General features: G+C 36.7%; 1 protein-coding gene across 29 annotated transcripts in view; it reads right to left on the bottom strand.

Moving 5' to 3' along the window:
* DLG2 (discs large MAGUK scaffold protein 2) overlaps positions 1–19,204 on the bottom strand; it is a 1,001,253-nt gene that overhangs the window by 260,920 nt on the left and 721,129 nt on the right. For 28 of the 29 annotated variants that reach the window (XM_039562448.1, XM_039562454.1, XM_039562457.1 and 25 more), the window contains 2 exons: positions 13,943–14,087; positions 10,625–10,766 (listed from right to left, as the gene is read on the bottom strand). In XM_039562448.1, the coding sequence (XP_039418382.1) occupies positions 10,625–10,766; positions 13,943–14,087 (287 nt within the window). Of the gene's footprint in view, positions 1–5,563; positions 5,603–10,624; positions 10,767–13,942; positions 14,088–19,204 lie in introns of those variants that run through there. The other variant, XM_020584352.2, reaches the window with a different exon arrangement.

The following is a 19,204-nucleotide window of genomic DNA, read 5'->3' as shown; positions in this document are numbered from 1 at the left end:
AAATGGCATTATTAAAAATCATTCTCTCCTCAGCATCATGCAGGGTCCTCAATTTAAAATCAACTTTTTTTTTATTGCAGAATCCTGTTTGGTAGGATTCAATTGACAACACATAGCACATTAAATGTTAACAGTTTCTGGTTTTAAAACATTTCAAAACCTTTTATGATATGGCACGAAACCAGCTCAGCTCTCACAGCATATTAAGTATGCAGGGCTATAGCTGGGAAACAATCTGAGAGAAAAGAAATTCAATCTGAGAGAAAATAAATCTCCCAATGGTACAAGTTTACAACTTTTTTTTTTTTTTAGTAGCAATTTTTAATTGTATCCAAGTTCCATAAAGACATCTAATACATTAGTTTTGCTAAAATAATGTTGCTGGGAAGTAGACAAAGAACTTTAAAAAAAAGTATTTCACTATTAAACCAAAAATCAATGGTAATTTAATACAAATAAACTCTTCCACTTCTAATAACCAGAGATTTTTATATATATATATATATATATATATATATATATATATATATATGCCCTTTGACTGAGTTTCTTATTCATATAACCTTCTAGGAGAACCACATACCTTATTGTTCAATAGGGTAATTAGAATTGAAAGTTGATTTTATTTCATAGGTTGTATCCTGTCAGTTTAAATGAGACCAAATGACTCATATGATGTGTTTTATTTCAACTACATGAAAGACAGAGGAGGAGTATGAAGAGCGGGAAGAAAATACCTGAAGTGCAGTACCTTAGCTCTTTCTGGAAATCCTAAAATTAATAATTTCTCAGCTTTTCTGTTATTAACTGCTGTTTTCATATGCCTTAAAGGTTTCTTTAACTGCAAAACAAGTGCTTTTTTAGCAGAGTCATGACAATTAAGGATTGCCTTGTTCCTCCTAACAATACTATTTTAACATTTTAATCGAGTTTTCAAACGAAATGGCCTACAAGAAGGCATAAGTATAATTTAGAACTTTTAATATTCTACACCCAATTCTACGCTCATTATTCTTAACCACTAGAAATTAGGAAATGAAATGACTGTTTAATTTGAAAAAAAACCCATTAATGATTTTCTGTTGCAGTAATGGAAAAGAAGGCTGTAATAGAGAGACTGTCAGACCAAAGGCCCAAGTCCCCTGCAGTAACTGGTTTAGGAAACAGAGACCAGCAAAGAACGGTCCTTCTTTGCTCAGCTGCTGAAAATCAGCAAGGACCACACAGACTAGAAATTAAATCCAAGCAGACTGTAGTCAGTAGGCCTGTCCACCATGAATCAGCACTTACTCTCATCCATATTTGAACATTTTTATAATCTTAGGCTCCACAACCCTTTCTGGCACTGAGCCCCACAAACTGATCGTGACATACCCAAAAAGCTCTACCTTTGTGTACTCTAAGCCTGTTGGTTGCATGCTGATAACATAGGGTAACATTTAAAAAACCTTCTGTTTCCCATATTTTAAATTTGGCAATGCATTATAAACTCCCTGTATCTGAGTTGTAAGAAAGTGGTAATAGTCCTTGCCTGTTGCCTTCTCTGTGCCATGGGTACCTTTGCAGATCTCTGTTCTGTCTCTGACACCTTTTTTCTACACTGAATTATTTGTTATTTATCTTTCCCTGGAAACCATGCTATGCCCCTGCTCATCTCTGTCACCCTCTTCTGAGGGGTTTTTTCATTTGCCTCCATGTAGTATTCAAGACCTGGATGCATCACAGATTCACAGAGAAAACCATTATATTTTGCACTCTTGTCCTTTCCTATCAGATCTTATTTTCATTCTTAATTGCCTTCTTGATTGCTCCTGAGTACTGAGCTGACAATGTCACAGAACTAACCAGTCACCCCAAGGTGTCTTTCTCAAGTGGCAAGAGCTGCATGAAGGGTCCATGTCCATGTTCTATTTCATATGTATTTCAGGTTATCCTTTCCTCTGTGCATTATTGAATGCCACTTATCATTTCTGTGTGTATTATCACTGCCAATCCTACTATCTCATTTCAAAAATCCCCATACAAGCACTAAAGCATATTCCAAAATTTGATTAATTTTTTTGTAAGTGTTAAGTACTAAGTAGCTTCCAGTGATTGTATTAGAAATAGTCAAAACCTATTACTTGGGGATCTCTGACAGACCTATTTAAATATGCAAGGATAATTCAGGAATAAGAGATTATCTGAGACTTGATAATGACTAAATTTTTACTTTAACATAAATTATTCTCCCAAGTCAAGACTTATTACACTTAAAATAAATTTGGATAACAAAATGAAATCTTACAGTAGGCAGACAATTATACATCTGTAAAGTTCAACAATTAGTTTAAGATTAAATTTGTGTATTAATTACATAAAATATAAAATACTTGCTTTGCAAGTTAGCAATTTCAAGCTTCAATCTAAGGAATGTGTGTCACCAAGGGTCCTCTTTAACGTTATGTAGACAAACTCTTTTTTTTCCCCTTTAACTGAACACTTAATGTGTAACTTGAATAGTCTTCTTTTAACTAACCTTTTTTAAAAAACAATTCCTTAGATTGATCAAAGACTAAAACAAGAAAGAAATTTTATTCTGGGATACAATATTGGATTCAATATAATCATCAGGAGGGTTGCCAACTTAACAGCTAGAGATGAGAACTCTGCTTGTGAGAGACAGTGAGCAACCAGTTGCAGCAGCAGGCTGGCATCCTCCAGACGGACAGACAATGAACTAACATGACAGACTGCCTCGTGGGATCACACCCACATCATGCACCCCCCAGAAACCCTGGGTGCTTCTCCACTTTTCTAGAGAGAGATGGATCTCTATCTGAGCCTGATCCTGCCAGCACCTTATCAGCAGATACCTGCTCTGTATCTCTGTTCCTTGTGCCAGTGTACCTGCGCAACTATTGATTATCCCAAACCTCATCTGTCACTCTCTGAGGGATTTGCTGGTTCAGTAGCCTGAAATCCCTTCTGCACTGCTGCCCTACTCCAGTGGTTCTTCATGCCCCTTCACCTATTTTTCTGTCCTGTCCTGAATTCCCTTTCCAAATCCTAGTTTTCTTATGTGATTAAATACCAGTCTTCCCTTCTTGTGATTTCCATTCTCACATATCAATGACAAGTTATCCCTCATTTTCACACCTATTCTCACCATAATCCCTTGCCAGACACATTCCCCCTATTCCTCCAATCTCTTCAATGTTAAAACGTAACAGGACTGGGCATTCAGAGCACAGAACAGAATGACTCCTGACAGTGTTTCTGTGTCAGAAAGGGATGCAAGAAATAAGCAGAGAGGAAAACTAGCTTTGGCCATTTAATGCTGTGCTCAATCATGCAGGCTTTTTAAAACAATCTAGTCAGCATGACAAAATTGTGAGCAGCTTTGATATACTGCAGTGTGAGTACAGAATCTGAAAGAGTTCTACGGCAAAAATGTACCAAATACATTCTGGAGGATAAATGAACTGCAGTTTTCCCAAAGACTTGCATTTGTTGGCTTTTAGATAGCTTTTCATAAATGCATTAGAAATACTGTGTGGATTTAGTTTCATTGGCTCCTATAAATTAACACTCTGAATCTATGTATGGAATAATGTGGTATTTAAAACATAATAGCACAGCCATTTCTAACACAGAATAGAACATGAACTCAGGCATGCAATTCTCCCTCGATCCTTTAAATGATCAAACCGCTACAGTTAAAAATAAATTCAATTTAATTATAATGGTGGCTAATTAAAATGACTTTAGCAGCAATAGATATATTTTACACTAAATTTTAAAGAAAAACAATCATAAAACCTTTGCTACCCCTAGATAAAAAATCCAGCCCCAGAAAAAAGCTAAGCATGAAAATACTAACTTGAACATCTAAGTGCCAAATTTGCAACTTATTTAATAAGAGGAATAAATAAAAGGCATCATCAGTCTTCCCAAACTACTACATATAGTTTATTCTCTTTAGGGTAGAGGTAATATGCTGATTTTGGGTTAGGCATGGTGAATGACTGTTGTGAGCTCACAATTTCATGTGTTCCTATAACTCTATCAGTGGGCTTCTACGTATCTTTTACTCATCACATGCACGGTAACACTAAATGTGGTGTAAAATTCACTTCAAAGTTATACCTACAGCAGTCAAAGACTTTCTTTGTCTGGGAAACAGGAGTGTAAACTCTGTTCCCACAGAAAGACTGACAGGAAATGCAGCTAACCCCTTTCAGCAAATGGACACTTTTAAAACATGGAGAATATCTTGTGATCTAAGTCAATGCTAAAGATCCCAAAGGAGCAGTTTTCAGGAGTCATTGTTAAAAGGTGCAGTTCTTTTATCCTATTGTTTTGCTTCCTAAAACCATAGTCAGAAAACTGTTAATGATCATTTTGTAACACAAAACCAGTAATATTTGTTGTAATGGCTTAATACTGAAAGGTCAAATCTGTGTGTCAATAGAAATTTAAAAGTGTTTCCATAAAATATTGTCAATTCAACTAGAATGCCAGATAAGTAAAGAAGAAATAGTTGAGGAATACTACTTTCAATGCAGGGAAAAAAATCCCCTGAGACTTCAGCTTAATGGTTCTCTTTTCTCTCCCATCCAATTCCCAGCACCTCTTCCCCATCCAGAAACTGCTATTTTGCACACAAGCATGTAAAAAAAAATCAAACGTGCTTTACACAGCAAAACAGATAACTCAGCTTTTTCATCCATGAATCTTTAATATCTAGCCAGACTTAAATGTTAAAATGAATTTTTTATCAGCCAAAGCACAGAAGTTTGATATTACCATTATCTGAAGCTAAAAAGGAAGTAAAAACTCAAAATGGTGGTTCTTTATTTTTATGGAACTTTTCCTGTTGTTGTTCATTAAAGACAGAATAAATTAACATCTAAAAGCTACAGGATTTTTAGGCTATAATTTTAAGATTTCTGAAAATAGAAAGGCAGAAATATGCTAAAGAAAAAATTGTAACCTCTCTCTGCTGTATTAGTAACACATGTTCCACAAAATGACTAAAACAAAAAATATCTTTTTCTTCTTACTACCATATAAAATTTGGTTGGAATGCATCTCTACAGATCATTTGATCCAATCTTGTGCTCGAATCAGGACTATTGACAACACTAGATTTTACCTAGCCAATTCTTAAAAATCTCAAAGGGTGGATATTTCACAGCCCTTCATAGCAAGCACTACTCCAGCACTATTCTATCCCTCTCGTGTTTTAATTTCTTCTCAAATTCAAATCAGAACATCCAAAACCAGTGCTTGTGGCCATTGGTGCTTCTCTACTCAGAAGAGTTTGGTTTCATCATCTTTGCTACTGAGTGCTTACAGGGTGCTCTTAGATTGACCCTTAATCTCCTCTTCACCACACTGAACAAGCCCCAACTCCCTCAACACCCTCCAACCTCCATGTGATTTAGGGCTCTCAGAATCTGTTGGACCCTCTCCACAGCCCTCCTGAAGTCAAAGAATGGGAATTGGTCAGAATCTTTAGAAAATAATGTATTTTTCTGCTGGCCATGCTTCTCCAAAGATAGCCTGGTATGCTGATTACCTGACTAGCAGTGAGAGTGCACTCCTGGGTCCGTGTTCAGCTTGGTGTCTGCAGTAATGTCCACGTCATTTTCAGTGAAGCTGCAATTCAGATGTTCATGGCCTGCACAAGTGTGTGCAGCTCTTCCACCTGAGATGCAGCCTTCTTACTGAACTTTATGAGGTTTCTGCTGGCCAAGTCCTTGAGTATATCAAGATCCCTTTAGAATACAGCTCTGCCATTTGTCATGTTAACCACTCCCTCTTTATTATCCTCTTGAAATTTGCTGAGGGTGCACTGTGTGTCATGATCTAGGTCAGTGATGAAGATATTCACTGACGCCACAGGTATCCTGAGCTTCTCTGCTCATTACTGACCACTTGACAGATGCCAAGTGATGATCATTACCCTTTGAGCCTACTGGTTAAATCAGTTACCAACTCAGTCTCTTCTCTTAGTCCAGTTTTCCCCAGCTTTCAAAGAGTGCTGTGGGAGACTGTGTCAAAAGCCTTACCAACATCATCGCATGCAAATGAGCATAGCCATGCTGGGAGAAGGCTAACGAGCAAGGTAATACAGCACACAATCCAGGAGAAACCCAAAAGGCTATCCATAAGGTTTCCAAACCATTACAAACCATATTTTCTTTCCAGCTATGATTAGCTGTGTATGTTCATCCAACACTTCCTCATGTTTGAATGAGAGGCTGTTGGAAGAGTTTTAAAGGGTGCTCCCTGTGTTACAGCTTTTCCTGCCCACAGATGAGGTGTGAGAAATACCTTTGCAGCCACTCCCCGTGACAACTAGTGGAGAAAAGGAATCACCATGTGCCCCACAGCAGATCCCAGATGCACATTAGTGGGACCTATGACACAGGTCTGGTATGACTTTGGAGTCAGTTGTGTTTTCCCTCAGCAAAGAGGCATTCCTGCTCAAGGCAGCACCTGTGCTGTAGCACTGCTTGGTGAAGGGCAGCCACTCCTCTCCCCTCATCCAAGCAGTTAGAAATTTCATCAGGAAAGGCAACCAGTCTGGACAAGCACACAAACTGCTTTTAATCAATCTATGCTGACTATTCCAATTATCTCCTGGGCCCTTAAGTGCCTGGCAAAGGTGTTGTTAAATACTTCAGCTTTTTCTATATTATCTGTCACTACATTGACTTCCTTCCTATTCATCATCTTTTACCTTCCTCAAATTTTACCTTCAGTTTTGAAAGTAGCACACATCTGCAGAATCACTTTTATTTTCCTTTATGATCCTTTTAAGTCTTAGCTCAAATCAATCAGCTTCCTAATTTTGTCACTAAGCAGTCAAGCAATACTTGTTTATATCTTGCATATTAGGTCATCAGAAAGGTCTTTGCTCAGCCATGAAGGCCTTCTGCTGAGTCCCCCTCCTTTCTGCTCAACAAGATGGTTCCTCCCTGAGCTCTCAATAAGTTTTATTTAGAAATCATCCATCTTTCATGGGCCCTATGTTTCTGTGGCAGCATCCCAAGAGATTTTGCTAAGCAACTCTCCAAAAAGGCTGAAGTTTGCTTTTCTGAAATCTTAACAGTCATAACTTGCTGACTGTCTTTCTAGACTTCCTTTGAATCATGAACTAAGCCAACTCATGGTCACTCTGATCCCAGCTGTTATTTATCACAACCTTTGCCATGAGTTCTTCCCTTCTTATAGCAGCAGCTCAAGCAGAGAATTAATCCTGTTTCTCCCCTCTAGCAGCATCCCCAACAGGGAACGGTCAGCAACACAGTCAATGAATCCCCTGCATTGCCTGCACAATAATTTAATCTTACTAGGAAATAAAACAAGCAAGGTCTTACTTGCCATGTGTACTGATAGAATTATTTGACACATACTTTTCATCCACTTTTGATGCCACATTCTACTAACCTGAACTTGTGTTATTTTATTTCATTTAAAAAGTGATAATTGCTGTAAAAAATACAGGAAGGCAAAGTTTCCATTCTGAGTAAATTTACAATAAATCCAGAAAAATGAAGAAGTAAATTATGCCCATCACTGATAGCATTTTGTACCAATAACACATGCAACTTAAAAAATTCAGTAACTAAGAGACAACATCCAGCTTTGCTAAAATTTATGGCTGAAGATGATTTGTTACTTTTCTATCCCTTGTGCTCAGATTAGGCTATTTTTTGTATAGACTGAACCCAATTTTTTTCAGGCACAGATTCAATATCAGACCAAAAAATACAAATTTTTATCAAGAGAAACACTTGTTTTTGTTAGGAAAAATAGATGTATTTAGGTAAAAAAACCCCTTAGAACGGGAATGAACAAACAAAAAACTACAAAACCAAAAATCAGGAGGAAGTGGGCAAGATGAGTTGAATGTTCAACCATTTAAGCTTTACTGATAGATTCATTATCACAAGTAAGTTAAAGGAAAGCTTGTCATCTGCCTCACTTGAATCACTTGTACAGAGAATTCCAAAATTGCAAAAGCCTTTTTTAGTGGAGAAGTTAGTGTTCCAAATATTTTTAGCTGGCACAAATGAAAATCCGCCAGAAGTGTTGCAAGACTGCATGGGTAATAAATTTCCTTATGTGAGCACAATGTAAATTAGCCCTGTAAACCGATTACAGCAAGAACCAGGTAGTTTTAATGGGTAGCACTGCAGCAGTTGGCAAACATCTTAATTATAAAACATTATGTGCGAAAACCTTAATGTAAATGCTGCAATCAGGGTGTCTATAGGTTTTACTAAAGTTATCAATATGATAATTGAATTCTCAAAAGATTTTCTGAATTGGTCAGCAACAAAGACTTCCCAAATATCTTCTTATTTTGATGGCAGACTCATCAGGAAATCCTATGCATTTGACAGAAAGAGTGCATTCACTGTTCTGAGTTTATAGAGGTGAAAATGACTGCGAGAATTAACTGCTGCAGTTCAGTAGTCCCACTTGAATCAATAAGCAATAATTAGACACATGGACATTAAAAAAAAAAAAAACAATCTCAGTAGCATTCAAGGGTTAAATGGTTTGGTTTTTAAGGATAGAGATTCTTAAGTCATTGTTGTCAGAGAAGAAAACTGGTCTCTGGCTCTTGTTTGGGTGTCTCTCAGATGTACATGCATGTCCAGTGAGGAAATGCAGTGGCAAGAAGTGTCATTTGTCTCATGACTTTCTTCATTTTCTCTTTGTGGTTTTGTTTCCTGATGTAGCATATAGACTATTATCACTAATGAAATGAAGCTCATAATAGCCCCCTCCGTTTCAACAGGTCAGGGTTAACACTTGCTCAGAAATATGAGATTTCTGTCTGATTTGCTCTGTGGCATTCAGAGCCTGCTCCTATCACTTGACACCCTTATTTCTGCCACTGCCACACATCTGTCACAGAAGGTCATGCTTGTAGAGTCAGCCTCTCCTGTCTATAGTGCCAAAGCCACAAGAAGACTTTGGATATCAGACCTTCATTAGGCAACACATTAACCTGGAAATCCAGATGGGAAGAACACAGGAGAGAAGTATTTCACAGAATACATACAGCTTCTCTGGGCATTCATTTTTTCCCACAAATAATACAAAATGGACACTGGTGTGAATACCTCAGACAAGAAACAGACCGTGCCAAAATTTCATTTTTCTCTCAGGAGCTAAACCAGCACAACTAACTTGTTTAAAAACATCCTAAAACTATCAGCATAGGAATGCATCTTTCTCCCTAAAAAAAGGTCAAAAGGACATACTTATTAATTTTAATACATATCCTGCATGTTTTTTTGTAGGCTTTCTACTGGATATGTGCTAAACTATTGGGCTAAGAGTGTCACTGCCTTTCCTTCTATGACTATTTTTTCTTTTCTTGACTTTTTTTTTTTTCCCCCAGAAGTAACTAGGAAGTTAAAATCAGCTACATGGAACACAAAGAAACACGACTAATAATACTTCTTTGTCACCTTACAAGCCTTCTAACTGTTTAAATGGTCTTCTAATTGCCAGGACAGCTTATCTCCCTTTTTAGGATTAATCCCTTCACTTTCTGTGACTTCGTGATGCCCTTAGCTATTATTTACTTTAAAGGCTGCAATTTTTTTTCTGTTTTTAAACTTTGCTAACTCTTTCTCAGCAATAGTGGTACTGACATCTCATTACAGACTAAGACAATTGAGCCCTACAAGCTTATTGACAAAGCCTTCATCATTGTAATCCAGGTATTTTAATATTGGTATTCTCCCTATATGTGGGTATTTGAGAAATTATGACATTGTTATTAGATCAGGTAAAACCTTGTTGCAGATTTAATGAAATTAATGTTTTAACTATTAATTAAAAATGCAACTTCTTGGAACCATTCAGGGAAAAGTCATCCTAATTGAATGTCTCACAAGTTGAAGGAAATCAGTTTCAGCTTTGCATCCTCAATCAAAACAAAGGAGAAACTCTTTTAGACAAGACAGGGAAGAAAGGTGTGGTTTCCACACAATTATGTCCTGATTAAACACTGTATCATGATTTAGTTACTCTGAATCTGTCTGATCCAGCAAGTTAAGCTGCTTGAGATAGTAATCACATGCAACAAGAAAAATGAAATGCAAATTAGTGGGTTATGAAGCTGATGAATATGTAAGTGGATGAGATTCTTTGACTTGCAAGACACAGCAAGTCAGGTTAGAGGACCAGAACAGCCTCCTCCTAGCAAAAAAAAAAAAAAAAAAAATCTCATTTTCTGTGGCATTAGACATTATAATGAGGGCTCATTTTACAAACTGAACAACTTCTGTCTTCTAGGTGAATGGTAGTGCTCTTCAAACACAAAGATAAATACATACTATCTCATCAGTGACATTCAGTGCTCATCTAAAACAAGGCATAAAAGAACCCTCCCAGCCTTTTCCTATATGTCTCTTCTACCTAGGAATTAACTACACAGATTCTGTTACTGTACTTCCATATAGTAGTCACAATTCTTTGGGGATTATTAAAAAAAAAAAAATCTGAATAGAAATGTACAGTATGCTGTATTCTATTAGAGATGCACTGAATGCTTTAGTTATATCCTTTGAGTTGCATGAAAGGCAACAAATAAAGAGAAGCATCTGACCTGGTGTAGTCGTCCTCCACAAGCATGTGCTTTGGAATGGGTGAGTATCTTCCTGGTGAGATAGGGGCCAGGGATGCCTTGTACTCTAAAGTGCCATTGTTTCCAGAAGAGAGTATATGATTTTCCATTGGTGGAGAATAAGCTGATGGTAAAAAATTAACATTTCTAGTCAGCAACTTTCATGTTTCATTAGATGTCACAAGAACATAATTTTTTTTTAAGTACCAAGAACATGTTCAATACTGTAAATAAGACCAAAACAAACAATCCTTGTTTGAGAGAGCTTAAAATACAACAAGAAAGAATTAACAGCTGGAGTTTTGCTGAAAATAATAATAATAATAGTAGTAGTAATAGTAATGCTGGCTCATTTGCAGGGATTTACTCTTTAGAGGATACTTAGTTCCTGAGAGGGAGCTTGAATATGGTCTCCTATTTGGGAGACAGGAGACATTTTCTTCCCTTCGGACTAACTCGCAGAAGGAAATGCAATTAGGAAAGAATGAGATTAAAAGCACACTCCTCTTTTTGCCTGCAGTGTGCAGCAATGGGAGTAATACAGTAAGAACTCAATGCAGGATAAGAGCAGGAATATTATGTGTGGCAAGAATTATGTATACATTCAAAGCTGTGATCTACCAAAGGTGCCCAAATCTCCAATATAATTGAAATTTCAGTATCAACATAAATGGGATTTAGACCACAGTAAATCTGTATACTTAAAATAGAAAATGGATGCAAATCTCTTACCTATTAATGATTAATGATGAAAGTTACAGGACTGTGTTGTCTGTCTATATATTATGTTTGCAGTTTTGTTGTTTATGTGCTTTTTGCTATTCTGAAGTTATCTGGGACATTTATGACTGGAGAGATGCAGTAATAGTTGTATTCTATCTAGTTAATTTAATCAGAAAAAGAAATGATAAATAGAAAAAACATGCTTCTGCAATGAGCTGTGATTAATTTTCTCACAAGAGGAAGACAGCTAAACTTTCTAGCATTAGTTTCAGTCTTTTTTTCAGATGCTGAGATACAGAATGCTTCAAAGCAAAATCTCTCTACAGGGAAAGGCCATTATGCATTCTGAAATACTCTGAACATGTAGGTATAATGAAAGGTTCCCTGAGGATAAATGAATCTGTATGCACCAACAGCTCGGGAAGGGCTACTGCAAATCTTTTCAACCTTTACTCTCCCTCCGGAATTACTTCTGTCTTCTCATATGCTGCTGAACTATAATCTGACATAATAAACCACACTGTTTTAGAACTCCAAAATTATTTTTTTGAAAGTATTATAAAGCTGGAGATTGGATAGGGACATTTAGCATTTTTACTTCTGGGCTTTGCTAAGATCCAGACCAGACTGCTACTGAACAACATGATTGCCATCTGTCATAACATTTGCTAACTAAATAGGCATCCTCAGCATGGCTGAGCATACCACTGACATGCATGTTACAAAACCTTCCCTTCTGTTTTCATGGAGCAGGCTGAATAAGGAAGACTTGGGATATCTAGTTTTTTCCTCAACTTTGTCTATGCACAATAGCAACACTGCAAAAGTGCAGAAAAATTTAAATCCTTAGCATTTACTGCTCTTGGTAAATTTCCCCACCCTTAGTTTGCCTTAAGTGCCTACAGAATTATTAGCAGGAAATCAAGTGTGTGGATGTGGATCAATTGCTGAAGCTCTTGTCAAAAATTAAATTTCCATCCAGTTTGGTCCCTGTTGGTAGTTGAACCCAAGGCAGACAGTTTTTAATGAACAACTAATGAAGAAAGGGAGTTTCAGTAATGAACTGTTAAGACTAATGGGCACCAGTGGTATACAGAGCTGCAGCTGAAATGTTAAGATTGCTGTGAATGATAAGGGAATGGCAACGCCTGGGTATGGACACCAGGAGGACTGGCAGGAGGGGTATAAGAATGGCATGTATCAATAAAGCTAGATTCACCAGTAAGTCATCAATACTCAATATATTATTACATGTAACTTGCCAGGAAAGCCTAAACCCAAACTAAAACAAATACTCAAGCCATTAAGAGATGGTGGTGGGAGATAAAGACTAGGTTGGAGCCTAGGACACTCAGATAAGGAGACAGCAGAGATGTGAGTAAATCCTAAAGACATGCATAGTAGGGACAGATGGCAGAGACAGAAGATCCTTATATTGCTGTCATCTCCTTAAGAGTACAAAAATCACTCCATCAAGGAGGTTGCCAATATAAAAAGCTGTATGTGTATGATAAGGACTCTACAGCCAGCCACCTACCCTTGTACATGGTCACCTCAGGGAGTCCTGGGGATGCACCTGGATGCACATCTTTCTAATGGAATGCTAGACATGAGCCTAGATGCTTCTGGGTGCATGGATATGACAGTCTGATTGAAATCAGTTTTAAAATGAGGATGTCTTCCCTTGCTATGGAATACTTCACTGAGTTTTACCATATTTTTTAAACAAATTTTCCTACAACAGAGTGTGCACTGAATGCAAGGACAAATAAGGCCTTTGTCCTCTGCAAAACAAAAAAGCCAGATGAACATATATAAAGTTAATGGATAGACTGAGAATAAAGCAAAGTGGACCAACGATTTATGGATTCTTCACTATGAAGGTAGTGAAGCACTGGAACAGAGAAGCCAGGGATATCCCATCCCTGGAAGTGCTCAAGGCCAGGCTGGATGGGGTTCTGAGCAACTTGGTCTAGTGGAAGGTGCCCCTGCTCATGGCAGGGAGAGTTTAACTAGATGGTCTTTAAGGTCCCTTCCACCCCAAACCATTCTATGACTCCACGAATTGGGTATCTGCAGAAAATAGGTAAAGTTTTGTAAGTAGAGCAGTGATTTTTACATTCCAGTAAAATATTTTATTCGAATACGAGATATATTTGCCTCAGGCTTCTACTAAATTTGTACAAGATGGTTTGCTGCTTGTTCCAATTTTTCAGTGGACAGAGGACTCCAGGCTACAAATCGAATCATATTTCAACATACATTTGCATATACTTATTGCTGTAATTTTCACAAGAGTTACAGTTCAGTCTGATCACCTGGACAATGGCTAATTGGAACCAGCACAGTCGTACATCTTCTACATTGCTACTTTTGCTGCAAAAATACTTTAGCAGAGCTATATTATTTGCAATATTTCTTGAGCGTAGCATACTTAGGTAGCAATAAACATTTCATTTCTGTAGCCTTCCAAGCAGTTTCATAAACTTTAATGGGGTACTTTGAACAAGCTATGAAAAAATACAATCATCTGACAAACTGATATCTCTTGTAAAATAAGTTGCAGAAGTCACTTACAGTGAGTAATATCTGGTGGGCCATATGGATCTGTCATGTAAATGGTGGTGGGCTTTCCAACTTTCAGATACACTACATCTGATGTGTTCTTCAGTATCGCTACTGCCTCTTCATGGGTAACTTCTTCTAAACTGTAATTATTTACCTTAGAGGAGAAATCAGATAGTTGAGTTGGAATGCAGAAATAGACAAAAAAATGACAAAGCCTTACAGTTTTCAAAAAGTTGGGAACATTGCTGTAAACAAAAAGCACTAAAGATCATAGAAGCAATACTGCTGAAAGGTAGAAAATACAGTTTTCTTAGCACATGCATATTCAAAGACTGATGTAGCAATATTGATACACAGAATCAAAATGGGTCAAGAAGGCAATATTGTTTTTGACAATAGAAAAGTCCTTTTTGATGTTCTGCTACTGGTATAATCACTAATATAAAACTATATTTCATAATAATTTTGTAACACCACATCAGTTACAGAAACTGTCTACATTATTTGATCTAACAAAATAAACTTCCTAATTCATCTCTTAGCCTCCATAGCTGGGGCCTTAGAAATACCCAACACCTCAAATCTTTCCATCGCTGATATGGCATCGACCATTGAAATAATGAGACGTAAAAAGTGGCATATAGAATACTTATGAGGTGCAGGAATTGAAAAAGGGCAGTGCTGGATGGGGAAAAGGTATTTTTCAGTCTGAAAGTTTGTCAGTTTTCTAGAAGCACAGGAAAAAGACATTGAAAAAGTAAGAGAATGTAGTACTAGTTCTATGATTTTTTTAGGAAAGAAAAACACTTAAGCAAGGATAAGAGTAGAGGACTACAGATAAAATAGGGAAGGAAATGGCGGCAGTAAGCTTTGCCTATTTATGCTTTACTCTCACAGAAAGAAAATCAAAAGGAAAGTGTCAGAAGTGGTTTATTGTAGAGGCATATAAAATTTATTCACTTACAAATCCACTATATCCACAGAACGTCAACAATAGGTTGTTCTATAAACAGAACCATGAGTGTTCCCTGCTACAAAAAATACAAACCTCTTGAATAGAGAAATTATAGGATAAGGGAAAAAAATAAAGGGTGTAGATCCAGGTTTCAGGCATGTGGTGTAAGCCAACAGAACTAAGAGAATCACAGAATACCTTCAGTTGGAAGGGACCCATAAGGATCATTGAGTCCAACTCCCTGCTCCTCGCAGTACTGCCTACAACTGAACCATATGACTAAAAGCATCGTCCAGCCGCTCCTTGAATTCTGGCAGGCTTGCTGCTGTGACCACTTCCCTGGGGAGCCTGTTCCAGTGACCTACATTTCACACTGAATGTTGTGTATGAAAAATTTCATTGTCATTTAAATTGCCATCCTCCAACTTCCACAGTTACTGCAAGGATTCCTTTTAAAGATTATGCAAGATAGAAGCAGAAGTTCCTCCTCACTATAGTATAACATAACAGTAAATCACAGAAATAGACTCCTTCTAGGGAATTCAGTATCAATGAATTATCAGAAACCTGAATGTGGTAATAAGCAACTGCCAAAGGGTTTGGCAACTGGAAAGAAATCCAGCTATTATGAATCACTGGAGGACTCTTCATATTCAGAAAATTTCATCATCACCAAGAAAAAATGATTGTTATTGGACAGTATTGCTGAATGTAAGGATTCTTTTTAAGCTTTTTCCTTGTATAATTCTCAGGCTTGGTTTTAAGGTTAATTAAAAGAGACAGTGGCAGGTGTATTATGATAATTTGACATGAAGAACAGTGATAGAGCCTAACACTCAGAAGGGAGCTGCTGACAGGTTATGCTGTATTTTGACAGGTCTTCTATTTAAACAAAAATCTTATACCTAACTTCTATATATTTCTCTATCTTTCTTTGTTATGAAGAGCAATAACTTACATATACACCTTTAATAAATAAATGTCTTTAATAGGCTGAGAGGAAGAAGAAGTGACTGAAATTATGCCTTTCTTGTTTATGTGTTTCAAAACTGCCAGACACTTCAGATTCACGCATTTTAGAAATAAGACCACAAGGTTATCCTTTACCTTTTCTCCTTCCCACGCTGTCTGTACATTGTATCTACCTTTTTTTGTTTCATCCTAAGTTTTTTTGAAGTAGAGAAAAATCTCACATAATCTCACCCACTATACAGTTGCTGGAAAAAAATGGTCTCAGTCAAAAAGAGACACAAAATGAAATATCTTAGCACTGTCTGGATTTTGACTCTTTGGGCTTTTTAGAAGTGAATAAAAACAATTAAAACACAAATTGACTTGATGCAATTTCTTTTCCAAAGCCGCTGGGTTTTGGTTTTTTGGGTTTTTTTTGTAAATCTAGTTGATAAAAATCCATCACAAGAGACTTGGATGACACAGTTGTGCAGATTAGAAGACAAAAAGCCATTTTAGAAACAGAAAGTAAAGTATGATACATAGAAAACTTATGTTTGCTACGGCAGGTCCTACATCTTAACATTACGGGACAGATATTTTACCAACACTGTACAAATTACTGAAACCTCGAAGTTAAGACTTAAAGAGTCCAAGCAATTCTAAACTAAGATTTAACATCTATGCAGTTCAGCATTGTGTTTATACAGTTAAAGATCCTAGAGTTCATGGCAAAGTTCATGTAAAATTAATTTTGTCCTGGACTGCTCAGTTCTCAGTAAACAAAGAAATAAAGAAAGACTCAAGGTACATCAAGAGAAAATAAACAAACAAACAAGCTTGTTGATTCATTCATAAAAAAGACAATCCTCAGTGGTGCCATAAGGTCTCTTTTAAGTGGGAGCTCTTTGAGAAGGAGATAAGATCACCTTCCTTAGCCATTTGGCAACATCTGCTTAGAGTTACAGTACATAAAATATACAGTGCATTTCCAGGTTTCCTTCCGAAGGCAGTCCTTGCTCTGGATCTACAATTTCCATTAATAATCCCACGTGCATCAATCGATATATTTTCTGCTTTTTGACCACAAAACAGTGATCACAAATAAAGACATCTGTATGTATTCTGATATACAAAAAACTTAAATACTTATAAGAATTCTATTGTTAACACCGCCCCCCAGATATCATTGCAAGATGACTGTAGTATGCAATTTTTTCTATAAGGGGATCTCTGGACATCATTCCTTAAAACATAGTACAGAGATGATAAAAATCAGGAAACACGATGTTGTAGCTGGTTTTTTATGGTAAGATTGACATATAGAGAAAAATCTCTCAATTGCCAAGAGAGACTATTGCTTGAGCTATTTCTTGTTTGCATAAAAGATGCCTATTTTAACAGAATTTCAAGTATTAAATCTGGTTTTTTTTGGTGGTTTTGGCCCAATAAATGCATGGTAGTGAAGTTTTACTTCCTCATGACGAGATGAACCTATATATTTTTGCATATAGCTTGCAAAAAAAGGGTTGAGTTAGAGGTAAAGAAGATAAAGAGTGGGAGATGTGCACAAAGTAAGAAATCAAAGTGTAGATGCCATGCAATCCTCTGAGAGGCTGAATTTTAGTGCAGAAGGGCTGACTTAAATCTGAGTGGGTAGAATGGGTACTGCATGCCAACTTTCTGGATCTAAGAAGCCAATTTAAGTAGCAACTAATTAAAGGGGAAAAAAACCCCTAAGGCAAATGCCAGAAAAGATATTTATCTGTGTGGTCAGTTTAGTCACAAAGTTGTACATTTGAGACACAAAATGCTGTGACAGGAGCCAAAGGAAAGGAGTCAGAAGGAAAATAGGCATGGAATAAGTGGGGCTTTTCTAATGGAAAAAATTCCCTTTAGTGGAAATTTAAAAACGCAAACAGCACCTGAAGGAAAAAAAAATAGGAAAGCTTTTTCTTTAAATAGAAAGTATGTGATATAAAGACATACTGATAATATGAGAAACAAATAAGGGAAAGAAATAATATAGCAGTAGAGGAGGAAATTAAAGATACAAGTCCTATCAAAGAAGCTATTTGAGTGATGGGGGAAATCAATAAGAAATGGTGCCAAAGATATAAAAAGACTGGTTTGTTTTTTTTTTCCCCCCTAAATAGCATAATCAGGGCAATGAAGTATAAACCTAAGCAAGAATGTTTTATTTGGAAGTTTTCCTAGATTCATATTGGAAATCAAAAGCTCTGAAAAGCAGCCAGAAAAGCTCAGAATCCCCAAAATGACTGTACAAGTGCTCTAAAAAATAATTTTATTCACAACAATATAAGCTGATATGAGAATAAGAGCTCTGGAGGAATAAGTCTGTCTTATTTAATTTTCCTTTTTTAAAGGGGATTCGTTCATTTCCACTATTGATTTAGGCTAAGGAAGATTTGATTCACTCAGAGAATGAGACAGAAGGGTGATCTTTACCTTACCAGTGGTAATGTTTGCTTTTCTGTAATATTTGACTTTTCATTCAGCCAGTGGATTTGCCTGAGCGAACATATGCCAGTAAACACCTGCAGCCTGCTAGCTGTAAATCTAGAATGCTGATGGCCTTTTTAAAAACTCACTCTGACATAAAAGGCTGCAAAAAGTGAAGTGTTTTCCAGTGCTGAAGGCTAACCATTTGTACTAAGGATATAAATCTCTTTGCATTAACTAAATACTTAAATCCCATGGACTTGTTAGTTGCACAAATGCTGGACAGTTTTCTAAAAGATGATCCCACAAAGACAGCCAAAATCACTTTAAAAGGACACCTCAGATCAGAACCAGATGCTAATCTAGATGCATTTTGAATTACATGCTTTGATTTTATGCACTTTAATACAAACGTGATCCTGCATTTATTCACAATCTGGAAGAAACAGATACTGGTAGGGGAGGTAGGGGAGCCTATAAGGAACACATCAACAATTGCACAATGACAACGCCACTGCAGTCCTATCAAATAACACTTTTTTTTTTTCAGAATGGAATTGGATGGAAAGCAAGCATAAATTTATGAAAATGAAAGTGACTCCTGTTTTTTCCTCATGTTTTCATCAAGAAAACAGAATCAAATTAAATCTCTTGTTATAGACAATCACTGATCTCTGTGACTACATGGGCCAAGATATGCCCCAAACATGCAAGGGTATTTTGGCATAGGAGATGTATTTTAGAAAAGCTTATAGTTATTAAAGATAAATACTAATTTTTTTAATAAACCCTAATGGTTTTAGTATTTTCCCTGAAAAATGCCTTGCTTCTAGCCATTAGTGTTGTCATATACTAGTAAAACCACACACATTTATACTGCTCTCTCATTTATTCATTCTCTA

This window comes from Corvus cornix, chromosome 1 (genome assembly GCF_000738735.6).
Source record: "Corvus cornix cornix isolate S_Up_H32 chromosome 1, ASM73873v5, whole genome shotgun sequence".
Lineage (NCBI taxonomy): Eukaryota > Metazoa > Chordata > Aves > Passeriformes > Corvidae > Corvus > Corvus cornix.
This window is presented reverse-complemented; position numbering and strand designations above follow the sequence as displayed.